The 23,907-nt window shown below is 30.8% G+C and overlaps 3 protein-coding genes across 6 annotated transcripts; 2 read left to right on the top strand and 1 right to left on the bottom strand.

Moving 5' to 3' along the window:
* Positions 1-598: 598 nt before the first annotated feature.
* On the bottom strand, positions 599-6,254 carry LOC105127165 (casein kinase I isoform alpha-like). Of its 2 annotated transcripts, XM_011028327.1 has the most exons (15): positions 6,044-6,254; positions 5,919-5,959; positions 5,772-5,841; positions 5,482-5,630; positions 5,301-5,396; positions 5,121-5,191; positions 4,131-4,192; positions 3,985-4,048; positions 3,730-3,814; positions 3,141-3,267; positions 2,823-2,905; positions 2,552-2,618; positions 1,461-1,597; positions 1,083-1,247; positions 599-931 (listed from the first exon to the last, which is right to left on the bottom strand). In XM_011028327.1, exons 1-14 carry the CDS (start codon positions 6,123-6,125, stop codon positions 1,086-1,088), a joined length of 1,296 nt encoding a protein of 431 aa, XP_011026629.1. In that variant the 5' UTR covers positions 6,126-6,254; the 3' UTR covers positions 599-931; positions 1,083-1,085. The 2 variants fall into 2 exon arrangements, 1 of the variants encoding a protein (XP_011026629.1); XR_842562.1 differs by lacking the exons at positions 599-931; positions 1,083-1,247 and adding an exon at positions 1,723-1,806 and having other exon boundaries at positions 1,506-1,597.
* Positions 6,255-10,631: 4,377 nt separating this feature from the next.
* On the top strand, positions 10,632-13,445 carry LOC105127163 (protein NRT1/ PTR FAMILY 1.2-like). Its single transcript, XM_011028323.1, has 4 exons — positions 10,632-10,906; positions 11,002-11,219; positions 11,658-12,205; positions 12,524-13,445. The coding sequence occupies exons 1-4, from the start codon at positions 10,816-10,818 to the stop codon at positions 13,371-13,373; spliced, it is 1,707 nt and encodes a 568-aa protein (XP_011026625.1). The 5' UTR covers positions 10,632-10,815; the 3' UTR covers positions 13,374-13,445.
* A 6,643-nt stretch (positions 13,446-20,088) lies between these two features.
* Positions 20,089-23,436, top strand: LOC105127164 (protein NRT1/ PTR FAMILY 1.2-like). Of its 3 annotated transcripts, none has more exons than XM_011028326.1 (5): positions 20,089-20,246; positions 20,628-20,787; positions 20,873-21,090; positions 21,657-22,204; positions 22,493-23,436. In XM_011028326.1, exons 2-5 carry the CDS (start codon positions 20,697-20,699, stop codon positions 23,355-23,357), a joined length of 1,722 nt encoding a protein of 573 aa, XP_011026628.1. In that variant the 5' UTR covers positions 20,089-20,246; positions 20,628-20,696; the 3' UTR covers positions 23,358-23,436. The 3 variants fall into 3 exon arrangements, with proteins under 3 accessions (XP_011026628.1, XP_011026627.1, XP_011026626.1); XM_011028325.1 differs by having other exon boundaries at positions 20,606-20,787; XM_011028324.1 differs by lacking the exon at positions 20,089-20,246 and having other exon boundaries at positions 20,510-20,787.
* Positions 23,437-23,907: the final 471 nt, after the last annotated feature.

Genomic DNA, 23,907 nt, shown 5'->3' with positions numbered 1-23,907 from the left:
GTGTGGTATCCTTGTCACAACTGTCAATGACAGTTTGAAACATCTACTTTTCACTAGACCTAACTCACAAAACTGATTCTTATTCTTAGACAACAATAATACTTTGTAACATGTCAATCATCTGAAGCAGGACGGAGTGAACGAGGATGTACTTTCTTTCCCTGGCAATTTAGAATGGCAAGAAGAATTTTAAATCTCGCTTGGATCAAAATTAAGAGTGAAAGATGTTGATTACCTCAATCCGTAGGATTCACAGCTTTCCAGAATCCACACACCAACTCAAAGATGGATATCCAAGAAACCATCTTCATTTGCATCCATACTTCCAGCAGCTTTTTCCACTCAGTAAATGAATTTCATACAATACTTTAACTATATCAATCTGAAAATGGAAATATAAAGTTGCTAAAGAAAATGGTTTCCCAAAGCTTTATTGCAAGGTGAAAAGATGATGGTGAGAAAGCTCCACAAGAGCAGGCAAGATGACATGGCACCTGAAACACTTGATTTTTTTACTTTCAGATTATGAAGGATGCGAGTACCATAATTCAAATTAATCCAGGTAAAACTCCAAGGTTTGGATTGAAAAATAAAGCACTAATAACTAAAAGTAATTTGTTTTGAATTAGATAAATACATGTCAAAACAGCCATACATCATCCAGAGATAGAGGAGCAAAAGAAACAATATACATATCCTCAATTGAACAATAAATGTCAAAAAGGCCTAACCATTTTTCCATCTTGAACAACAACAAAAAAAAAAAAAAAAAAACATGCTTTGATAGGCCCAGCGCCATCCAATGTGTCTCCTTGTAGTCACCTTCTGAATACATAAAACAATTTGACATATCCTTGAGCATAGAGATTGAGCCATCGAAACTTCATGTCAGTGACAAGACTATCCCTGGATTCTGTCTCCCAAATTACAGCTGCAAATACACAGTAAAGCTCAGTAGTTGATCAAAAAATAGTATACAAGGTTTCATAGCAATCATGTCCATGAAAACATTTGAAAAACAGTAAAAACGCAAGAATGACATGTAACATACAGAATAATTTCTGAAAGTGCAGTTGCCATACCAATTACTTGGCTGAAGAAATTCTCATCAACCTGCTTGAAGCACCAGCTCTGTTCCCAGCCCCACGACCACTGCTCACAGCATCAGTTGAGCCATCTAGTTTCATAAAATCCCTTCTGGATGCACTGGGTGGAGCAATTGACGGCATTGATGCATTGGTCATATTCTGCAACAATAAAATCTCAAATAGCTATGATCCACAAAATTTCTAGCACACTGATTCTGGTGACAGTAACAATTAGTAAGAAAGAAACTGTCGTCAAACACATAGAAGTTGCATTGAAATACAACACTGGCTATGCATTCTAGCAATATACAGGCAAATGAAGAGAACATAGAGAAGACATAATACTAAAGATCACAAGAAAAGATGACTCACATGTTTGTCAATTGGATTATCAGCAGTTAAATTCCAAGAAAATGACGAGCCAGACTGCATATGAGCATCTGGACAAGCAACTTTATTTGATCCTCTGTGATCAGTAACCTCAGCAAAATAAGAAGCACCACTGACCCCTGAAAGTAAAAAAATTGAACGTAAAATTTAATATGTTGTGCAAAAATCACACAAAACTAGATGAACTTCTAGAATTCAATAGAGCAAAATCTTTCAAATCCTAAACAAATAAGTTTCGCATCACCCTTCTCCATGATCTCCTGTCCACCAGAGAACTTTCCCTGGTTCATTCAACTGCCTCTTTAGTTGAGACTCCAATAAACTAATGCTGAATAGAAAGAAACCACACAAAAAAAGGAATACAAAACCTAAAAACAGCTTTCTAGATTCCCCATGGGTCAAGGCAAAAGGAATACGAAACATAAAAACAGTTGCCTAGATTCACTATGGGTTGAGGCTTGAACAAAAGTCCAGTATAACCAAGAAAAAAAAGGAGTAGAAAAGGTTCTACTTGGGTATTACTGTGTTAGAATGGTTAACTATTGATTTCCCCAAAATCTAATTGAGGTCATTGCATCATTGTTGAACTTCTACCAAGCCATTGCAGTACAACAGATTAACATTTGACATCTAGCATCACATGTTAGTGTTTCCAGAAATGATTTTTAAAATAACCTACAAACAAACTATCAAGAACAAGTTCACCTTGAGATTTCAAACCATCATTTCTACTCTTGTATTTCTATGCTTGAGCTTACTACAACAACCTGTTCCCATGCAAGTGAATTGATAATCAATGTGTTCTGTTAAAATGGACTGGATTCAGTTTATTAAGGTGTTTAACATCCCTTGGCATCCTCACACACCCTCTGCAACAAGCCAAACCCCTCTTTCTTACCAAAAAATAAAAGGAAGCAACATGATAGAAATATTTTCCATCAAAATTGCGGTGACAGTTCAATCATAAATAGTTAAAATGATGTGAAAAAGCAAACTCCTGCCAAGTGTACAAGACCTAGATAAACAAGATGGAAATTTAAACATGAACAGACTGGGAATCCTTGGGCTTTTACCTTTACCCTTATCAAGAGCCATTGCCATTGCTCGACTGCCTGTCACTCTAGAATTCGGCTGCAAGTCCTGGAAGATCTCACATGAAAGTATTAAATCAAAAAAAAAAAAGATTTAATAAGCCACTCCAGAAGCAAAGTGAATTAGTTTACTGGATGATTTGAAGACAATTTATGAATAAATGAAATAGAGCAATATTGCAATCTCATGAATAAAGATCTTTGCATTTCATCATTAGAAATATTTTAAAAAGAGAAGGTTGGAATAACTAACGGGTGATTTAGCTGGTGGCTTTGTTCTCTGTTTCTGCTTGTACTTCAGGATGGTCCAGTCAAAAACATAATCGAACTCAAATCCTGCAAGAAATTGGAAAATATGTAGATCAAAACATATTACATAATGACCAACTCTGAAAGCCCACATGGATGTGACTTTACAACAAAATGGACTGCTACATGTAATGGACCAAATATTGTTCATTATCAGTTTCCAGGCTTCACAGTCCTCAATGACCAACAAACATAACTTCCCTATCATCCCCACTCTGAACCAGCATTAAAAAGAATTCCTCACAATTAATTAATCAATTACCTTCTCGAGTAAACAAGACATGAAAGAGCCGCTTCAGAAATCCATAATCAGGTCTTTGGTCAAATGTTAAAGAGTGGCAATAATGGAAGTAAGAAGCAAACTCCACAGGATGCGACTTGCACAGTACCTTTAGAAAACAAATGTGATGTCAACAGACTATAAAATAAAGCAAACTCCACAGGATTCAAACTAATACAAGGAACCAAAAATGCATAAAGAATTCAAGTTTGAGAACAACAGCTCTCAAAGCCTGTTTCTTCTTTACATTAAATGAGCTATTGAGGCATTTAGTTATACTTTATTTTCCTTAGAACCTATAGATCCACTGCAACCTTAACTTTATCAACAATTTTCGGTGTTAAACCCCTGAATATTAGACCAGAAAGTAAAATGAAAAACATACTTTATGTTAAAAACGTGAAACAGGCACATTTGTAATTGCATGATTTTCAGGTTACTATATTTTTTTAATTTCAGATGAATGTTTACAAATGTGATATATGATAAGAAGCATGATTTGACAACAGAAGTTTGAGGGAAGGGTCACCTTTTGAAGAGCCAGCCTTGATTAATGCATTTGGCCACATACCTCAATTGGAGTTGATAACTTCTTCTCGCATATTTTATTGTACTTTCGCTTCTTCGTTGCAGCTTTCAGACCCTGCCATGGAAGGCTAAATTCAGAAACCAATTATCAGATAGCCAATGACCAACTAATCATATCATCTAGTTAAAACATCAAACAGCCATCAAAATGATCGAGGTACTAAAGGTAAAAAATGACCATATTTACAACTCCCTCACTAATAAAAATATTTTCTCTACATACACTGTGGCAGCATACCTTCCTCTCAAAAAGTATAAAAGAACATAGCCAATGGACTCCAGATCATCTCGACGGCTTTGCTCTGAGTAGCAAATAAAATGTGAGTGTAGACCAAATGGCTCATTTGATATATCAAACACGGCAACAAAACCTCTCTAACTTACCAATTCCTAGATGAGTATTACAACTTGCATACCTTGCAGTTCCTGTTAAGTTCTTGTTCTCTCTTTTCAAAGCGGGAAAGGGAAAGAAAAATGAAGCTTTAGTTAATCATGGAAGACAAATAAAGATTAAGTGGATGGGTCGTTTACATGATATGCAAAAACAAAGGAACTGAGAAAAGTAGCATACACAGCATCCACAAAGGCAATAAAAAATGTTATATCACAACCATCTAGGTGGTAGTCAAGTGGTAAGGATTTGGGATCAAGGGGTTTGCTCTCTCTGTGGTCTCAGGTTCGAGTCCTTGGTTGCTCATATGATGGCCACTGAAGGCTTACATGGTCGTTAACTTTAAGGCCCGTGGAATTAGTCGTGGTACGTTAACTTTAGGGCTCGTGGAATTAGTCGTGATACACATAAGCTAACCCGGACACCCACGTTAATCTAAAAAAAAAAAATTTATTATATCACAAAAGGTTTTAGCCCAGAAACCTCAGAGGTTTTCTGGTTGTGAACATATCATAGTGTTTTTTATACATGTTATGAAGTCATATCTTGATGCTAAACAAAATAAAAGACCTTTCAGGGATAACAACAAGTCAATAATAACATCTCAAAATAACAATCTGAAGGTAAAAGGCCAAAACTCAATTTAGCAAACCCAAGCCTTTGACAAACTAATTTCGATGAATAGCTAATATAAACTTTATGAATGAAAAAATCAAGGTTCCGACTTCCACTTTTGAATGTTATCTAGCATATACCAGACTGGTAACTGTTAAGCCTGTGAGCAAAAGCCATGTTCATATCTAAACTACAAAGTTTCAAGTATCATGAATGACCTAACCCACTTTCTCACATGAAAACTGCTCAACCATTTTCATTCTCATCTATTTAGACAACCAAACAATTTAGACAACATGAAAACTTAGAGAAGAGATATACAAAACCCACTAGACGCCAAACAAGAGCTTGGTTATGAAAATAGCTACCTGTAAGGAATATGTTGGTGTGTTGTTGTATCCCAATATCTTTTTGCAAGCCCAAAGTCAATGACAAAGACCTGGTGCATGAAACAAAATGAGGGGACATTTATTAGGAAAAAAAAAAACCTCCAATAACTCATTCACATAAAATTAAAACACTATTGCACAAAAACACGAAACAATTACCTGATTAGCTTTCCTTCCAAGACCTATGAGAAAATTATCCGGTTTAATGTCCCTATGCAAAAATCCCTTAGCATGCATGTACTCAATCCTCGCAATCTCCATTCAAAAAATTCAAATAACCAACAATCAAAACTCATCACATTCGAATAAAATAAAACCGAATAGCATCGCCAGTTATTACCATCTGATCAGCCAACATTAGCACCGTTTTAAGGGAAAACTTCCTCCCACAGTACACAAACAAGTCCTCGAGACTCGGACCTAGCAAATCAATTATTAATACATTATCTCCTCCGTCTACTCCACACCATTTTATATTCGCAACACCACCTGATTAACACAATTTCCAAAAATAAAAAACAAATCCCTAGAAAATAAAGTGAATTAAATTTAAAATAACAAGTTTTCACATCCAAAAAGGAAAAGAAAAGAAAAGAAAATCACTAATTTCTGCCGGGGGGGGGGGCTTACTTCCACCACGAAGAATCTTATACAGTTTGGCTTCGTAAAGTAACTGCGGATGCTTTGCACTCCTATTTTCCTACAAATTAATAAAAATTAAAGCTTAATAAAAAACTATGAAAAATCAAAATTAAAAGAAAAGAAACAAAGACTTACAATTTTGACAGCAACGATTTCACCAGATTGAATGTGAGTAGCTGTTAGAAAGTAACAAAAGAGAAATTAAGAAAATCAATCCTGGAGGAGTAAACCATGTGAGAGAGATAAAGAAAAGGAAGTACCGAGAAAGATTTCGCCAAAGGATCCGCTTCCAATTTTGCGAGCCAATTTGTACTTCTCTCCTATAATTCTCTCCATTTTCATGCATTCAATCTATAATTTTCTTTATTTATCGTACGAAAGAGAAAACAAGCATAAAGAGGGAAGGTCGCGACGACGACGACGACGAAGAGGAATCGCCGCATTTGATCTGACAATTTTTTTCAATATTATTGTAAATTATGTTTTATAATATGAAACAAAAAATTCAAATAAAATACATTATTAAAAATATAAACTATTATTAAATATATAAACTACAAAATAAGAAATATAATGCATAAAAACAAAAAGTGAAATTTCAATCAAAAGTTGAATAAAAATCACAAAATGAAATGTCGGTTGTTATGTAATTAAAAACTTCAATCCTGGTATTTGAGTTACAACTAAACCTAATTGTTTTTTCTCTTAAAGATTATGATATTTTTGAGGTATATAAATTAATTAATTAATAACTGAGAAAAACTAAACGGCCCGGGTAATTCATGGAGCATCATCCTTGTCGTAGTATATTCACTGGCACCGTAGATTGAACTGTATTTTTTTCTTTTCTTTTTTCTAATTTAATCATTCCATATTTATTCTATTAATGATTAGAATTGATGACTTGTTTCTAAAAATTCAATGTCGGTTTCACAGGGAAAAGAAAACATTTTTCCATTTTTCTCAGAATGATTTTGTGAAAGATTATTCGGGTTTTCTATTTTCAAGAGATCAAAACTTATGGGATTGTTATTAATCATTAGGGGAAAAGGAATCCCACATAAGAGAAAAAAAAAAAAAAAAAAAGCTGCAGATTTCTATGGGAGGAGAGAGAGAGAGAGAGGCCAATTGTCGATGACTCCACGGGGTTAAAAACATAACAAGGGCCATCTAGAATGTAATAGTGCGTCAAGATGATTTCAGGGATATCTATTTTTGCTGTGTTTAAAATAAAATTATTTTATAAAAAATATTTTTAGTTGAGAATAAAAATGTTTTAATATTTATATATTAAAATTATAGCATAATTAAAAATAATTTAATATATTTAATTAAAAAAATATTTTTTAAATTAAGATTATAAAATAATTTAAAATATATATATATATATATATATTGATAGTTTTTAATTTAAATATTGTAAATTTAACTATAGCTATTACATCATGAAATAAATAATATTTATATCAAATAGTTTTTATTGTTTTATTAAACTATTTATAATTCCATCACATATGAAATACATCCAACAAGGATTAGAGTTTCTTAAGTTTCTTAAACATGCAACAACATTAGGTAAAATATCATCAGGGAATTGTGATTGAATTCTGCAAATGCTACGTCATCAAGCGATCTTCTTTTTATTTTTTGAATAAAATACAATTAAAAATAAAAATAAAAATTAAGTTTTTTTTTTTTTAACTAAGTCGAATTTGGTTCAATGCATTTAGCTTTGAACAAGACTTGATCAACCTGAAACAATAACCGGAATAGCAAAAAGTGACTCATTGTGCACGTAAACGGTGGAGTCACTTTCCATTGCCCACAGGTTTGCGAAAGCAACTGAGAGTTGCTTTCCACAAACCTGCGATTTATTCCAAATTTTGTATAAGCCCCACATGAATAATGAAATGCATTTTAGCATTACCAAATATTTAGTTTGTGCAGTTTGCTTTAAAAGTAAAAACTATCGGGTAAATAAACGGGCACTAAAACTATTTTTGAAGACAGGATCGTTGCAGGCACTGCCGCAAAGTAATAGGTTCTCCCACAAGCTAGCACGTGGTTGCCATGTGTGATTTTTTATTTTTTTTACTTTGGTTCCTAATTTCATAAGCACTCATTAATTGGGTTCTGGGTTTCACTCATGCCTATCCAAAATATTTTTTTCAATTTAATTTTTAATTATCCAAAATCTTTTTTTATTTGGGCTTTAATTCCATTAGACAAAAACCCATAAAAATTTTAATTACCTAATGAAGGCCTACCATAGTAAAGTTGTTTATGATAGTCTTTATCATAGCTTGGTCTCACAAAACCTTACATCTATATGTCAAATAAAATTAAGATAATATTTAGGGTTAATTACATTTGACCTTTTTATAGTTTATTTATTTTATTATTTTACTTTGCTTCTAAATTTTATTTTACATCCTTTATTAATTTATTTTTTTAAATTAAATAAAAATATCAAACTATTCTCATATATATATATATATATATATATATATATATATATATATCAACCACATGGTTTTTCTCACCTCTCCATGAATATAAAATCTCATCAAAATCTAATCTTAAGTGTTTTTATACAAAAGCTGAGAATCTTGACGATAATTTTATGTTTTGAAAGTTTGATTTTTTTTTAATCCTTAACTTGATAGTTAATTCAAAAGGCTATTTGGCTATGTATTTGCAACAAATTTTTTATTTAACCATGATTTCATCTTGTTTAGTTACAAAACAAAACGCAATTTTCATGCATGAATCCAACTATAAAATGCATTCAAAATTTAATTTTGTAAAAGCTATCTCTACATACTTTTTGCAAATGCTACGTTTCTACTCTATTTATTTTGTAGATAGGAGGCCGCAAGAAAAAAGAGAAGGAGAAGAACAAAAATAAAGGAAAAAAAGGATCGTCGTTCATCAATAGAGCAACAGCTCTCTTTCAGCACTAGCCTCCGCTGTTCCCACCACTGTGCTACTTTCCCTTCCCCTTCTCCTTCATTTGTCTTTTGCACTCTTCATGTTCACGTTGCATGCGAACAATGAAGAGTGATCAGCCTTCGTGTTTCCACCATCTCTCAATCCATCATTGTCGCACTACTCTTTCATTTTCCCTTCTCCTTCTACTTCATTTGGGTTGCTCTTCATTGTTCGCATTGCATGGGAGCATCAAAAAGTGTCTCCACTATTCATGGTCAGATCAGGTTTATCTAAACCTAAATGCGTTAGATTGGTCCGACCTAGTAAAATAAAAAAATTCTTAAATATTGTGTTTTATTAAAAAAAAAAAACTAATGTTTAACATTAGTCAATGACACTACATAATTTCATTAGAGAGGAAATTGCATGATGACGTAACATTTGTGAAATTTGATTGCAATCTATTCCGATGATATTTTACCTGATATTGTTGCACGTTTAGGAAATCATGAAAACTGTAGTCCTTGTCAAATGAATTTTGTGCGTAATGGAATTACAGATAGTTTAACAGAACAATAAAAAATATTTTATATAAAGTATTGTTTATTTAATTATATAATAGCAGTAGTTAAATCTATAATATTGAACTTAAAAATCATCAATATATATATATATATATATATATTATTTTATAACCTCAATTTCAAAAACATTCTTAACCAAACACATCAAACAACTTTTTATTTAACCTCAATTTTAACAACATATTTAATCAAATATATATTTTAAAAAACTAGTCTCCATTAAAAGTATTTTTTCTAAAATAATTTTTTGAAACCACAACAACAAAACTTACCACTTTACCAAACATTCCTTTTGGAGTGTTTGATATTATGATTGTTGTTGTGATTGTAGTTTAAAAAAAATTATTTTATAAAAGGTATTTAATTGGTTATAGTTAAAAAAAATATTTTATAAAAAGTACTTTTAATTAAGATTAGTTTAAAAAAATATATATTTAATTAAAACTGTGGATGAAATTGATATTAAATAAAAAATAATTTAATATATTTGGTTAAAAATACTTTTCAAATTGAAACTACAAAATAACTAAAAAAATATATATTAATATTACTGATTTTTAATTATAATGTTATAGATTTAACTATTACACATTTAATATTTTTTTACTATTCCATTAAATTATGTATAATTTCATAACATACTAAATATATTCAACAAAGACTATATTTTTTATAATTTTTTTAAGAGCACAACAATATCAAGTAAAATATAATTAGGAATAAAATTGAGATTGCGATCAAATTTTGCAAATGCTACGTCATCAAATGATCAAAATATAATTATAAATAATTTTTTTATTTTATTAAATTGAACTAGTTGAATGCAATTATAAATAATTTTTTTATTTTATTAAATCGAACTAGTTGAATGCATAACTTTAAACTAACTTTAAACTGAATTAATTTGACAAAAACAATAAAATTATACATAATTATTCACGTAAATAGTAGAGTATAACAAAAACAATAAAATTATACATAATTATTCATATAAATAGTAGAGTATAACTATACTGTTGATAAGTTTACTAAGCACAAAGCAGTTAGGAGCTGCTTGTTGTACCATAATTGATAGTGGACTCCACTGATAAAAACATGTTTTTGCTGTATTATCAAGTAATAATAATAATTGTGGTTGTGAATGAATCTCACGTAACAACAACATCATACAGCACCTTAAAAATTGAATTAGGTACCTCCATATTAATTGTGGAATCAATTTTCGTTGACAAGAGAGGCACATATGGTATTTGGGCAACTAATCAAACAATGCTAATTTAATAATTATTGTGTCAACTCACTATGCTATTATTGAAAAAAAACTCATCAGTAGCGCATCACTTTGCTCTGGTTGTGGTTAAAAAATGAAACCGGCTTTCCATCAGTACCTGGCCCATCATTATCATTTTTGTAGTTCCTCTTATCTTTTTCCGTAGTATGGGGAAGATGCAGTGAGTTTCATTTTCAACGCCACTCTCTCTCTCTCTCTCTCTGTGTCTCCGAAGAAAAGAAGATAAATGGGTTGCCCATCAGAACATGGACAGATGATCACAGAACCACTCTTGAGGAACCGAAAGGGTGGCATCAGAACCTTACCCTTCATCCTAGGTGCTCACTACCTGTATAGTACACAGGCATATTTGTCTAACCTTAGGATTATTTTTTTTCTCGAATTATGTGATGAATTTTCTATTTTCTGACAGCGAACGAGGCATTCGAGAGTCTGGCAAATTACGGGCTATTTCCAAACCTGATACTTTATTTGACAAGTGAGTATAGGATTGATGCTGCAAAAGGGGCACATATTTTGTTCCTTTTGTCATCTGCCATAAATTTCACGCCAATTCTTGGAGCTTTTCTTGCTGATACTTACGTGGGTCGGTATCGGATGATTGGTTTTGGATGTCTGGCTAGCCTTCTGGTAATATTTCTGTTTCTTTCCAAGGTCTATTTTTTCCTTCTTTTCGAAATTACAGTTGCTTGACGCAAGAGGTGAAAAAAATATCATTAATTTTTTGTCGTGGCTCCAAATAATTTAGCTCAGCCTTAATAATTTGTTTGCTACCCGACATATGATATCTCCTAGCGATCCAGATGTATCCTTTCTTTACCTCATTTGTCAAAGTTTTACTGTATTGGAGGACCATGTTTTGTACCAGCCCCCTGTTGTCATTTCTACAGGGCGATTTGCGTCTTATTTTTGTTAACAAGAGACTTCATTTTGAGTTTAACAAGGATGAGAATTAGAGCATTCTCTGCAGCTTACTGACTTACAATTAAGGTTGTAAGGCACTCATGAGCCCTGTAAAGTGCTAAATTATAATCAGAACAAGGAATCACTTTAATTTTCACGGTACAGGGAATGGTTCTGCTGTGGCTAACAACGTTTCCTGAAGCAAGACCGCCTCCTTGTGTCCAATCTAGTTACAACTGCAAATCTGCAACTACATTGCAGCTTTTGCATTTATATACAGCCTTTTGCTTTATGGCCATTGGAGCCGGTGGCATAAGATCGTCTTCCTTAGCCTTTGGTGCTGATCAATTGGGCACGAGCAACAGTCTTAAACATGCTAGAATACGAGAGAGCTTCTTCAGTTGGTACTATGGCATAGTTGCAGCTTCAGTGTTTCTTGGTATGACTTTCGTTGTATACATTCAAGATAATATAGGGTGGATGGTGGGTTTTGGAGTTCCTGTGGTGCTCATGATCTTGTCATCTCTTTCATTCTTCGTGGCTTCTCCTTCTTATGTCAAGTCAAAACCTAAAGCAAGCTGGATCACTGGGTTGGCTCAAGTTGTTGTGGGTTCCATTAGAAATAGAAGAATCAAATTATCATCCCAAGCCACTGATAAGGTGGATTATCATACTACGGGATCAATGCTTCTTGTGCCAAGTGAAAAACTGAGGTATCATATTCTTTTAGGTTATGCACTTTGTGTCCTGAATTTATAGAACTGCAAGTTTTGCCTGCATAGAATACCACCTATGCCTCTGAGGTCATCATTTGCTTTTATTGATACAAGTAAAAGAAGGAGGATCAGCAACCTTCTGAATGAAAAATTTTGAAAATTTTGTTTTTTTAATTGCTTTCTCCTTTTTCTGGCATTTCATTAAGTTAGGCTAAGAGTTGAGATAATTAGCATGTGAATATGCGCGTCATAATCTGTTTCAGTGAGTTTTATTGTTAGTCCTAAAAACTTCCCTTTTGCTTTACCCTGTATTAGGTTCTTAAATAAAGCTTGCATTATTAGAAATCCTCAAGAAGATTTGACCCCAGATGGAAAAGCTTCAGATCCGTGGAGTCTTTGTACAGTAGATCAAGTAGAAGATCTAAAAGCACTAATCAAGATAATCCCAATATGGTCAGCTGGAATGCTCAAGTCTGTGAATGTAAGCCAAAGCTCTTTTTTAGTACTCCAGGCATCCACCATGAACCGACTCATTACTTCAAAATTTGAAGTTCCTGCTGCCAGTTTCTCCTCAATTGTGGTTCTCGTTATCACAACGTGGGTTGTTCTCTATGATCGTATAATTATCCCTCTAGTATCGAAAGTCAAGGGAAAAATCGTTTGCCTCAACTTGAAACAAAGAATGGGTATTGGTATTCTATTATCGACCATTTCCATGGCAGCATTGGCGATCGCTGAGAGCTTTCGACGGGAAACTGCGATCAAGGAAGGATTTCCAGACAATCCTAACGCTGAATTGCACATTTCAGCAATGTGGCTGTTACCATATTTTGTCCTGAGTGGATTAGCTGAGGCTTTCAATGCTATTGGACAGAATGAATTCTTTTACACCGAGTTGCCTAAAAGCATGTCCAGTGTAGCCTCCACGCTTCAAGGATTAGGGTTGTCAGCCGCAAGCTTGGTGTCCAGTTTTATAGTCAGTACTGTTCGAGATTTCACGAAAGGAGAAGCTCGGGAGAGTTGGGTTTCAAGCAACATCAACAGAGGGCATTATGATTACTATTACTGGCTCCTTACAGTTTTGAGCTTGGTTAACTTCATTTATTATCTTGTTTGTAGCAAGTCTTATGGACCTTGCAGGCAAGAAAAATGGCTTCACAGATGACTGCTTTTGGTTACAGTTCAAGAATTCTAAATCATAGCATGCATACTTTCTTTTTTTTCTTTCTTTTTCTAAGTAGTGAGCACACTTCAGGACTTGATTCATTAGTCGACAGCTATTTTCAAGAATCGAATCATGAAGAAGAGCTTGTCAACTTGAGGTGCAAGTAGCACGATTCCACGATTCGAACAAAGAATATCTTCTTCAATAGTTGACTCTTTACCACTTGAAAATATTACCAGCTGAATTACTAGCTTGATGACAACATTATAACATCAAGATCATATGTTATTATGTTTACATGAACTATTTCCTTCTCAAAAGTTCGTTTTCCAAGAAATTTTTTCAAATAGTTATTATAAAGCATCTGGGCTTTCATCAGCTATTTCTAATATTCTCCGGTGCTATTGGATATTTTTTGAAATCTATTTTATTTAATTATATAATGTGAGAAACTCAATGATTAAGATTTTAGAAGAAAGATGCATTTTTCTAGTCAAATTTTTTTGTTCTCAACCATATATTGTTTTTTTTTTTAACATTTCTTTTTTATTAAATAGATATTTTTTTGAATAAAAACTAGTGAGAATTACAAAATATTTTTTAAAAAAAAACATAATCATTTGAATTAAAGAGGAAAAAGGTATCTTCTTAATTAAAACTATCTCCTTACTCGTGTATTTCTTTTTGGTTTTGACGAAAATAGTTTTTTTAATCATAAACATTGTTATGTTTAAATGAAAACTTAGTATAATCATTAAAAAAAAATTTAATAAAATAAAATAAAAATTATGAATAGATCATATCTACACACTTGTAAAAAAAATCATATAAAAATAAAAATAAAAATAAAATATAACTAAATAAATATTTTATTTTCATTGAATATTAATGATAAAATTCTTAAAAACATTTTGAATATTACATTAATATGTAATTATTCATAAATTAATTGTTAATATTACCATAGAAAGCTCTAATATTCTTGAAAACTATGTCATAATTGGATAATTTCTTATATATTATTTTAATAAATTTACTAAAATTAAAAAAAATAGAATATAAAGTTAAGGGTATTTAAAAAAAAATAGTTATATTTAGATCCAAAAAGATGATCCATATAACTAGTCTAAATTTAAAATCTACACGTATGTCAGCCTAAACTATTGTTTGGCTAAGTAAACCTCGTGGTATTTTCTAGCCTAAAAGTTAGGGTTTTATTTTTAAAATCTTCAAAACTTAATTTTCAACTTGTTTTAATTTGAAAACAATTCAAAATCATCATAGAAATCATTATAAAACCATGTTCAACCCTAAATTACCTCTTAATCAGTGTAAAAGTAAATCAAACTTAATAAAAATAAATTCATGAATTACGAATATTTTTTTATATATATTTCAAAGTCAAAACTATCTTCATTAAACTATTTTCTCTTGAAACCGATACATTGAAACAAAAATCAGGTTTTTTTTTTTTCTAAAAGGTTGCCAATTTCGTTCTCATCATCTAAAGACTAAAACATCATAAAATTAAAATTTATAACCAAATCATGAAATTAAAAAAAAAAGGTTAGAATATGTAAAAAACAGAACTTGAGGGACAAATTGAAATTTTCCTTGCCTTGTTAACAATGTACATGATGAATGCTGTATTTTTTATATTAATTTTTATCATTCAACTTTCTGAATTTTTTTAAATAATAATATAACATTTTATTTTGTGAAAATAATGTTTAATTTAACATTAAAATATTCTATGACACATCGAATGCCCGAGCATGTAAATCAAAACCAATTTTTGTGCCAATATAATTTGCAATGATGAATTGGAAAGAAATGAAAGGGAAAAGTTGGCTATGAAAAGTGAAATGTGACAGTGAAATTAACCTGACGAAATGCTCATTTGAAGTTCAGAATCAACTGATAGATGAAACACTAGCCTGCAAACATCATGTAATTGAAATACTTATCCTGTGAAATTCATTCTTTCTGGTTTAAACTTAATTCGGTCATCACTTTATATATTGATTTTAATTTATGAAATTATAAAAGAAAATTGATACCGAATCTAACACCTAAGTGATTTGATTTCCACTATATATAATAAATTAAATATATTGGATACCACTAACAACAGCTCTTATAAGATGTATAGTTTTCTTCTTGACCGTGCCTTCTTTTTCTCTAGTGCAATTGTTTTAGTTTTGTTATTGGGTTTCACATGAGTAATGGAATATATCATGGAGTAATATAAAATTAATTTTTATATTTTATTTAATAATTTAAAATTTTATTAAACTTGTTATTTAATATTATTTTAAAATTTTAATGATTAAACTGTCAAGAACTCAAATTTCACTATCCTCTTTTAATTAATAAAATTAAGTATAACAAATATATTCAGGTTTTAAGTCTAAATTTTTTATTTAAAATATTTACTAATCTTAAAATTATTCTTAAAATTTTATCAAATAACTTGCCTTCTGATTAAAGCGGTTATTTAACAAAAATTATTTACAAAGAATATTTACTAATCTAACGATTCCATGACACAAAGCCAATAAGCCCCTGCCATTTTTTTTATACCACTAGCATTGCTATTAATGCTTCACCACAAAATTATTTTGTTAATGTAAAAGGATCCCTTGTCTGTTGTTAATATTAAAATCAAAATGATGAAAGCCAAAACTAAGGTTGTTTGTTAAATTCTTTCAGCAAGTTGTTTTTAAATTTATGTAGCTTTTAAGTAAATTTGATTTTTATTGTGTTAGACTGAAATTTGTTGTTAAATAAGTTTATGTGATGTGAATCTTATGGATATAAAACTCAAGAAATTCAAAATTAAATCTACATCTTTTTAAAAAAAAGTTAATCAGGTTTATAATTGAGTTTGACATAATAATAACTTATACAGAAATATCAAAACTATAAATAACCAATCTTTCACTCAATACTTTTAAAGAGACACAAACAAGAAACGTAGAAAATTTCATGAAACTTAATTAATTATTAATAAGTCAGAGTACTTCAATAAAAAACAAAAAAACTAAGCTAAACCTCTTCCACACAATAATAATTTTTGAAATCAAAGCATGCCCCCCAAGAAAAAAACCTAAATATAATCTAAATAACCATGTTTATAATAGATAAAAACATTTCAAACAATGTTAGAAAATAAGAAAATATTTCTAAGTAAAATAGAAAAAAATTCTAAATTAATTAGAAAACTAGTATAATTTTTACACTCTAGTTTTTAGATCTTAGGCTTCACCAATATTCAATTGCCTTGTAATTTTAAGCTTATAGAACATGACATTTGAAAACTTTTGGTAAGGTTTCAGGCTTATCCAACAATTGGATAAAACATTATGCTTATTATAGTAAAACTATATATTAAAAAAAAATAAGTTCATTATTGCCTCTAATGTTGGAATTCATTAGCTACCATTGTGAAATAATTAGGTCCATATTATAGATGAAGCAAGCCTTTCTTGCATATGGATTAGATTGACTAAGGTATAATAATTACTTATTGATATTACTTTCTTGAAATCCATTTTGGTCTAAATATTTTAAATAAGCTCATTAAATGCATCTTTGAGCTTCTTTATTCTTTATCTTATAATTGAACCAATTGAAACTTATAATGAATTTTTTGGTGAAGTCTTGATATTATCATATTCTACATCAAACAAAGAGAGATTAGAAATATTGAAAGCAATACTAACATTACACTCATATGATAGATCCACTTTATAGATATTATCATTAATTCTTTCAAGAATTTGGAATGGTCCATCTCCTTTTGGGATTAACTTAGATTTTTTAATTTCATAAATTTTTTTTTTCTGTATTTGCACTTAAATCCAATCACCTTCAAAACATAACCTTTTCCACCCTTTATTATCTTTGAATGCATATTGTTCATTTTTTTAAATATTTTTCACCTTGTTTTCTCATGGAAACAAATAAAAGAAATCAAAAGATTAAAGTCATAGACAACTTTAAAAGCAAAATAATCAATATTAGAATACACACTTTTATTATAATTAAATTTAATAAATGACAGACAATATATTGAATGATAGTTCTTAACAATATAATTAAATTTTTATTAACTACTTTTATTTGATCATTTGTTTATGGATGACAAGTAATAAAAAATAAAAAAATTTATTCTTAATATCCCTATAAAACCTTCTGGAAATAGCTAAAAACATTCAACATCACAGTCAAACACAATACTCCTATATACCCCATCTAGTCGAACTATCTTCTTAAAGAATAAATCTATTATGTTAGTTCCATCATCAGTTTTATGACAAGATATGAAATATGATCTTAAAAAAATAACATATCCTTAACTACAAAAATAAAATCCCTATCTCTTTTTGATTTAGGAAAACCTAGCATAAAATTCATATCAACCCAAGGTTCCTAATCAACCCAAGGTTCCTAAGGCATTGGATAAAGAGTACATAAATCATGAGATAAAACTTTAGACTTAACTTGTTTCATGCTATGCATCTCTCATAAATTCTTTGCACATCTTTTTTTTATATTAAACCAACAAAAATGCTCATACAAACTATTTAAAGTTTTAGCAATGCTAAAATATCTAATTAATCCACCCCTGTGAGCTTTATGGACTAGTAACTCCTGCATAAAACAATTAGACACATACAATCTTTTTTATTTAAATAAATATTTATCAACCTTATAAAATTTATCAAAGGCTGAATGTTGATATGCAATACATACCTGGTTGAATCAACATCCTTAATATATAAATTTTTCACATACTTAAATTCTAATAATTTAGTGTTTAGAATTGAAAAAATACATATTCTCATGATAATGTATTAAACATTATGTTTTCCTTACCTTAATTATACTTAATCGTGTATGAGAATGTTTCAATAAACTCGACACATTAGATATACAGATAGTTCAACTTTCTTTGATCCTTAAGATTTTTTAATTACTTATGATTGATACAGATCATGAACTCATTAGACTATAAATAATGTTGACAAGTTTTCAAAGTTCCTCCCAAAACATAAAATCTTATTATTATAAGTACAATAATTCAATGTTGTACCATTGAGCTTACCACTCAAATAAGTTTTGGGTCTTTTTATCTTATATTAAAACTACTCTAATACCTATCTTTGAGGTATTACATTCAATTTGAGGGTTTTTGTTTTTTGTAAAATTAGACAATGATAACAATAAAGCCAAAATTAATTTATCCTTTAATAAATAAAAAACATGCTTGTTCTTTGCCACATTTAATACCCATAGATTTGTTAACTATCTTAGTTAAAGGTATGGTTAGAGCATTGAAATCCTTAACAAATCTCATATAAAAAAACTATTCAAACCATGAAAACTTATTATCTTAATGATTGATTTAGATGCAGAGCATTCTTAGATAGCCTTAACTTTTTTTTTTCATCCATCTAATTACCTTTTTCACTAATAATGTATCCAAGAAATATAATCTTTTCCTTTCAAAAGTCAAACTTTTTTCAGATTAACAAATAAATATTGTTTTAACAAAACAACCAATACATTTTTAAATTGTTCAACATACTTCTTTAAATTCTTGTTATAAATCAAGATATCATTAAAATAAACCATAACAAATTTATTTATAAAATTAGACAAAACATGGTCAATTAATTTTAAAAAAAGTACTAAGTGTATTAATAAGTTCAAAAGACATAACTAACCAATCATACAAAACATATTTAGTTTTAAAACAGTTTTTCATTTATCTCTCTTTTCTATTCTTATTTGATGATATTTATTTTTTAAGTCAATTTTAAAAAACATATAAGACCAATACAATTCATTTAGCATATCACCACCTATAAGAATTGAATGTTTATATTTAATTATAATATTATTGATAACACAAGAATCAGCACATATCCTTTAACTCTCATTATACTAACAATATTGGAATTACTTATGAACTCACCTTTTTTCTTATGAACTTTTTTGTCATTGATTCTTTTATATTTTTAAAGTTTTTTTTTTCATTGGAATTATTTTTATAGGTTGACTAATTAGGTATAGATCTCTAGATACAAGATAAATTTAATGCTCAATTGCCTTAATAAATAAAAAATATATGAGAAATCTCATTGAGAAAGATTTCCTTAACATTATATAAAGAAACACAAACACTAAAAATACAATAATCAAGATTATTAGTGTTAAAATATATTTTTATACATATAAATAAAATTAAAAGCATGCCATAAAAACAATTATTTCTAATCTCTTTTTTTTTATATATAACAATTAAGTCATCATTGTGAAAAAAACATTTTAAGTAAGAAATTGTCAAAAGAAATAAAGATTGAATGAACAAAAAATAATACACACACACTCATTTTATAGGTGACAATATAGTTTTCAAGAATATATAATCGTAAAAATATAACTGTTAAAATATAGTTGTAGTAGTATTTAAATTTAAAAAATAAATATTATTAATCCATTCGAAAAAATAATAATAAAAAATTTATTTTCCTCTATTTTAGAAATTAGACGTGATGATATTTTTGACACAACTCATTAAACACTCTTTTTAACTCTTTTAGTTTTTTTTTTTAAAAAAATATATATGTGGATTATCTTATAATGCCCATTTTTAAAAGTATATATGTGGATTATCTTATAATGCCCATAGTGCCAGTTAGTGGTCTATGGAGTTCTGTCAGGGACACCTTTTCTCTCCCTCTCTCTGTTGTCTTCCACTTTCGTAAACGAGATTGGGCCAAGATCCGAGAGAGATGATCACTTAGCCCCTCTGGAACCGCAACCAGAAGGGTGGCTTCAGAACCTCACCAATTAGTTTTCATGGTAACTTGCATCCTTTAAAGCGAGTGGACTCATTGTTGAGTCCCCACAAATTTATAGTATACTTGTCACACACAATCTTTTTCTTAATGTAGGAAAGGATTCATCCTCACCACTGGAATCAGAATAATCAGTAACAAGACAAAGCCTTACGTCTAGTGTTCCTTGTTGATTTAACCACAGAAAGCAACAATTAAGATGGTTTATTATTTCAAATCTCATGCGATCACTAGTGCTTGAAAAATATTAAAATTATTTTTTTATATTTTAAAATTTATTTTTAATATTATCACATCAAAGTTAAACACATTTCCCTCAGACAATGAAATCAACATCTCATTTCCTAATTATAATTTTCAAAGGTCCACTGATCTCTTTCCGTAGTATGAGGATGATGCAGTGAGTTTCATTTTCTACACCAGTCTCTCCCTCTCTCTCAAGAAAAGAAGATAAATGGATTGCTCATCGGACCAAAGACAGATGATCACAGAACCACTCTTGAGTAACCGAAAGGGTGGCATCCGAACCATACCTTTCATCCTAGGTACTACCTAGTAAACATGCTTATTTCTCTAACCTTACGATTGTTTTTTCTCGAATTATGTGGTAAATCTTCGATTTTTTGACAGCAAATGAGGCATTTGAGAGGCTAGCAAGTTTTGGGCTATCAACAAATATGATTATGTATTTGACTAAAGAATATGGCATGGATGCTGCTCAAGGTGCTCAAGTATTGTTCCTTTTCTCATCTGCCACGAATTTCACACCAATTCTTGGGGCTGTCCTCGCTGATTCTTATGTGGGTCGGTATCGGATGATAGGTTTTGGGTGTGTGGCTAGCCTTTTGGTAACTATTTTCCTTTCCCTTGCTCCCTTCACTATACTCTCAAGTACATAGTTTTTTGGAGGGGGTTTCAAAAACGGGGCCAAAAGGGCCTCATATATGCCCTTGCAACAGACAAATCGGTGGTTTGCTCTACTTTATGGTGCTGTCTTTGTGAGCATGGACTTCTTTCGCCTGTCCCAGAAAACAAAAATAGAGTTTTTGACATTTCCTCCTATATTTCTCATATACATTTTCTCTTGAGACAATCGGAGTTTCTAAATTCTTCCAAACGAGTTTGTTTCAGGGGAAAAAAAAAATAGAAATAGGAAAATATGGTTGCAATTTTTTTTCTATGTTCAGAAGGCAGGAACTTAATGATTTAAAAGCATAATCTAATATTGGAAGCGTCTCTTCTAATGGAAATATTAAATGGAAGTCTCTTGATATACACGTCAGCTGTTTCAATTTAAAACTCTAAAATGTAAAATTTTAGTCTGAAACTTTCAAGTTTCTTCTTATGAATCAATTAATTTCAAAGGTGCAAGTAAATTATGTTTTCAATTACAGCTTCAACTTTCGTGGAACAGGGGATGGTTCTATTATGGCTAACAACTTTTCCTGAAGCAAGACAGCCTCTCTGTGTCCACTTAAGTCACAGTTGCAATTCCAGAAGCACGTTACAGCTTGTGCATTTATATACAGCTTTTGGCTTCATGGCCATAGGAGCTGGTGGCATTAGATCGTCTTCCTTGGCTTTTGGTGCTGATCAATTGAGCATCACAAATAGTCTTCAACGTGCTAGAATAAGGGAGAGCTTCTTCAGATGGTATTATGTTACAGTCACGGCATCGGTATTTGTTGCTATGACTTGTGTTGTATACATCCAAGAGAACATGGGGTGGATGGTGGGTTTTGGAGTTCCTGTGATGCTCATGATTCTGTCAGGTCTTTCATTCTCCTTGGCTTCTCCCTTTTATGTCAAGTCGAAGCCTAAGGCAAGCTGGATTACTGGGTTGGCCCAAGTTGTTGTTGCTTCCTTCAGAAATAGAAGTGTCGAATTATCTACCGAAGCCACAGTTGAGGTGCGCTATCATGCAACGGGATCAGTGCTTGCAGTGCCAAGTAAAAGATTGAGGTATCATCAGTATACAAATCTGAAAATTTGAGTCCTGAATTGCTGCAAGTTTTACGTGAATAGAAGAATAATATGCCTCAAAACATTTGCCATATTTATGCATGTGAAATAAACAAGGTGAAGCGCCTTTTGAACCTTAAATGTGGAGGCTTTTGTTTTGTGTATTGTTTTTTACTCCAATAAAGTTCATTGGCTTGGGGATACTTGAGTGGTCTTGCTCTGTATTCATTTAACTATATCTTACTATAATTTCTAAAGCCATTTTATTTTTCCTTTTCCCTGTCTTAGGTTTTTCAACAAAGCTTGCATTGTTGGAAATCCTCAAGTAGACGTGACTCCAGATGGAAATGCTTTGGATCCATGGAGTCTTTGTACAGTAGATCAAGTAGAAGATCTGAAAACACTGATAAAGGTAATCCCATTATGGTCATCAGGAATGTTGATGTTTGTGAATGTAAGCCAAGGATCTTTTATAGTGCTCCAGGCATCCACCATGGACCGACACATCACTTCGAAGTTTGAAATTCCTGCTGCCACCTTCCTTTCATTTGCAGTTCTTGTTATAGTATTGTGGGTTGCTCTCTATGATCGCATAATTATTCCCTTCGTTTCGAAAATCAAGGGACATCCAGTTCGTCTCGGCTTGAAAAAAAGAATGGGAATTGGAATCCTATTATCCACTACTTCCATGGCTGCATTAGCAATTGCTGAGAGTGTTAGGAGGGAAACTGCAATCAAGGAAGGATTCTCAGACAGACCTGATGCTGAATTGCACATTTCTACATTTTTGTTATTGCCATTTCTTGCCCTCTCTGGAGTAGCTGAGGCTTTCACTCCTATCGGACAGAACGAATTCTTTTACACCGAATTGCCTAAAAGCATGTCCAGTATAGCCTCCACTCTTAATGGGATAGGACTGTCTGTTGCAAGCTTGGTATCCAGTTTTATGGTTCGTGCTGTTCGTGATTTAACGAAAGTAGAAGGTCAGGAGAGTTGGGTTTCAAGCAATATCAACAAGGGGCATTATGATTATTATTATTGGCTTCTTGCAAGTTTGAGCTTTGCTAACTTCTTATATTATCTTGTTTGTAGCAAATCTTATGGTCCTTCCATGGAAGAACAAAGGAACATTGTTGCAGATGAAAGTTATTAGCCGCAGCTCATGAATTCTTAAATTGTATGTGCATGGTAGGATTTTTATTTTTTTAAAAAAGCCACTTTTATAGTTCAAACTAAATAGGTAACTTGTGACATGTTGTAGGGAGGGTTAAAGTTTTTATAATGTTAAAATAAGATATTCAAGTAATAATAATATTTTTAAAAAAGTAAAAAAAAAATCCAGATAATTGATTCTAATGAGTTTAATAAACTCAATTAATTTAAAAAAATAAATAAAAAAATCAAAGACATTAAAAAACTAAATAAAAAAAAAAATCAAAGACATTAAAAAACTAAATAACCAATTGAGAAAAATGATATTTGTCATTATTATAAAAAATACCATTTAAATATTCTTAAGATATTTAAATGATCTTATTTAATAACAAATATATATATTTTGTTGTACGTCAATTTTATAATTTACTTTTAAGAATATATGTCAATTTTATAATTTACTTTTAAGAATAATTTAGTCATTTCATTATACCTCTAAAACATTATATCAAAAAACCCTTGATATTGGTTTAAAACTTCTGCTTTTT

Source organism: Populus euphratica, unplaced genomic scaffold (assembly GCF_000495115.2).
Source record: "Populus euphratica unplaced genomic scaffold, PopEup_1.0 scaffold50.1, whole genome shotgun sequence".
NCBI classification, from domain to species: Eukaryota; Viridiplantae; Streptophyta; class Magnoliopsida; order Malpighiales; family Salicaceae; genus Populus; species Populus euphratica.
This window is presented reverse-complemented; position numbering and strand designations above follow the sequence as displayed.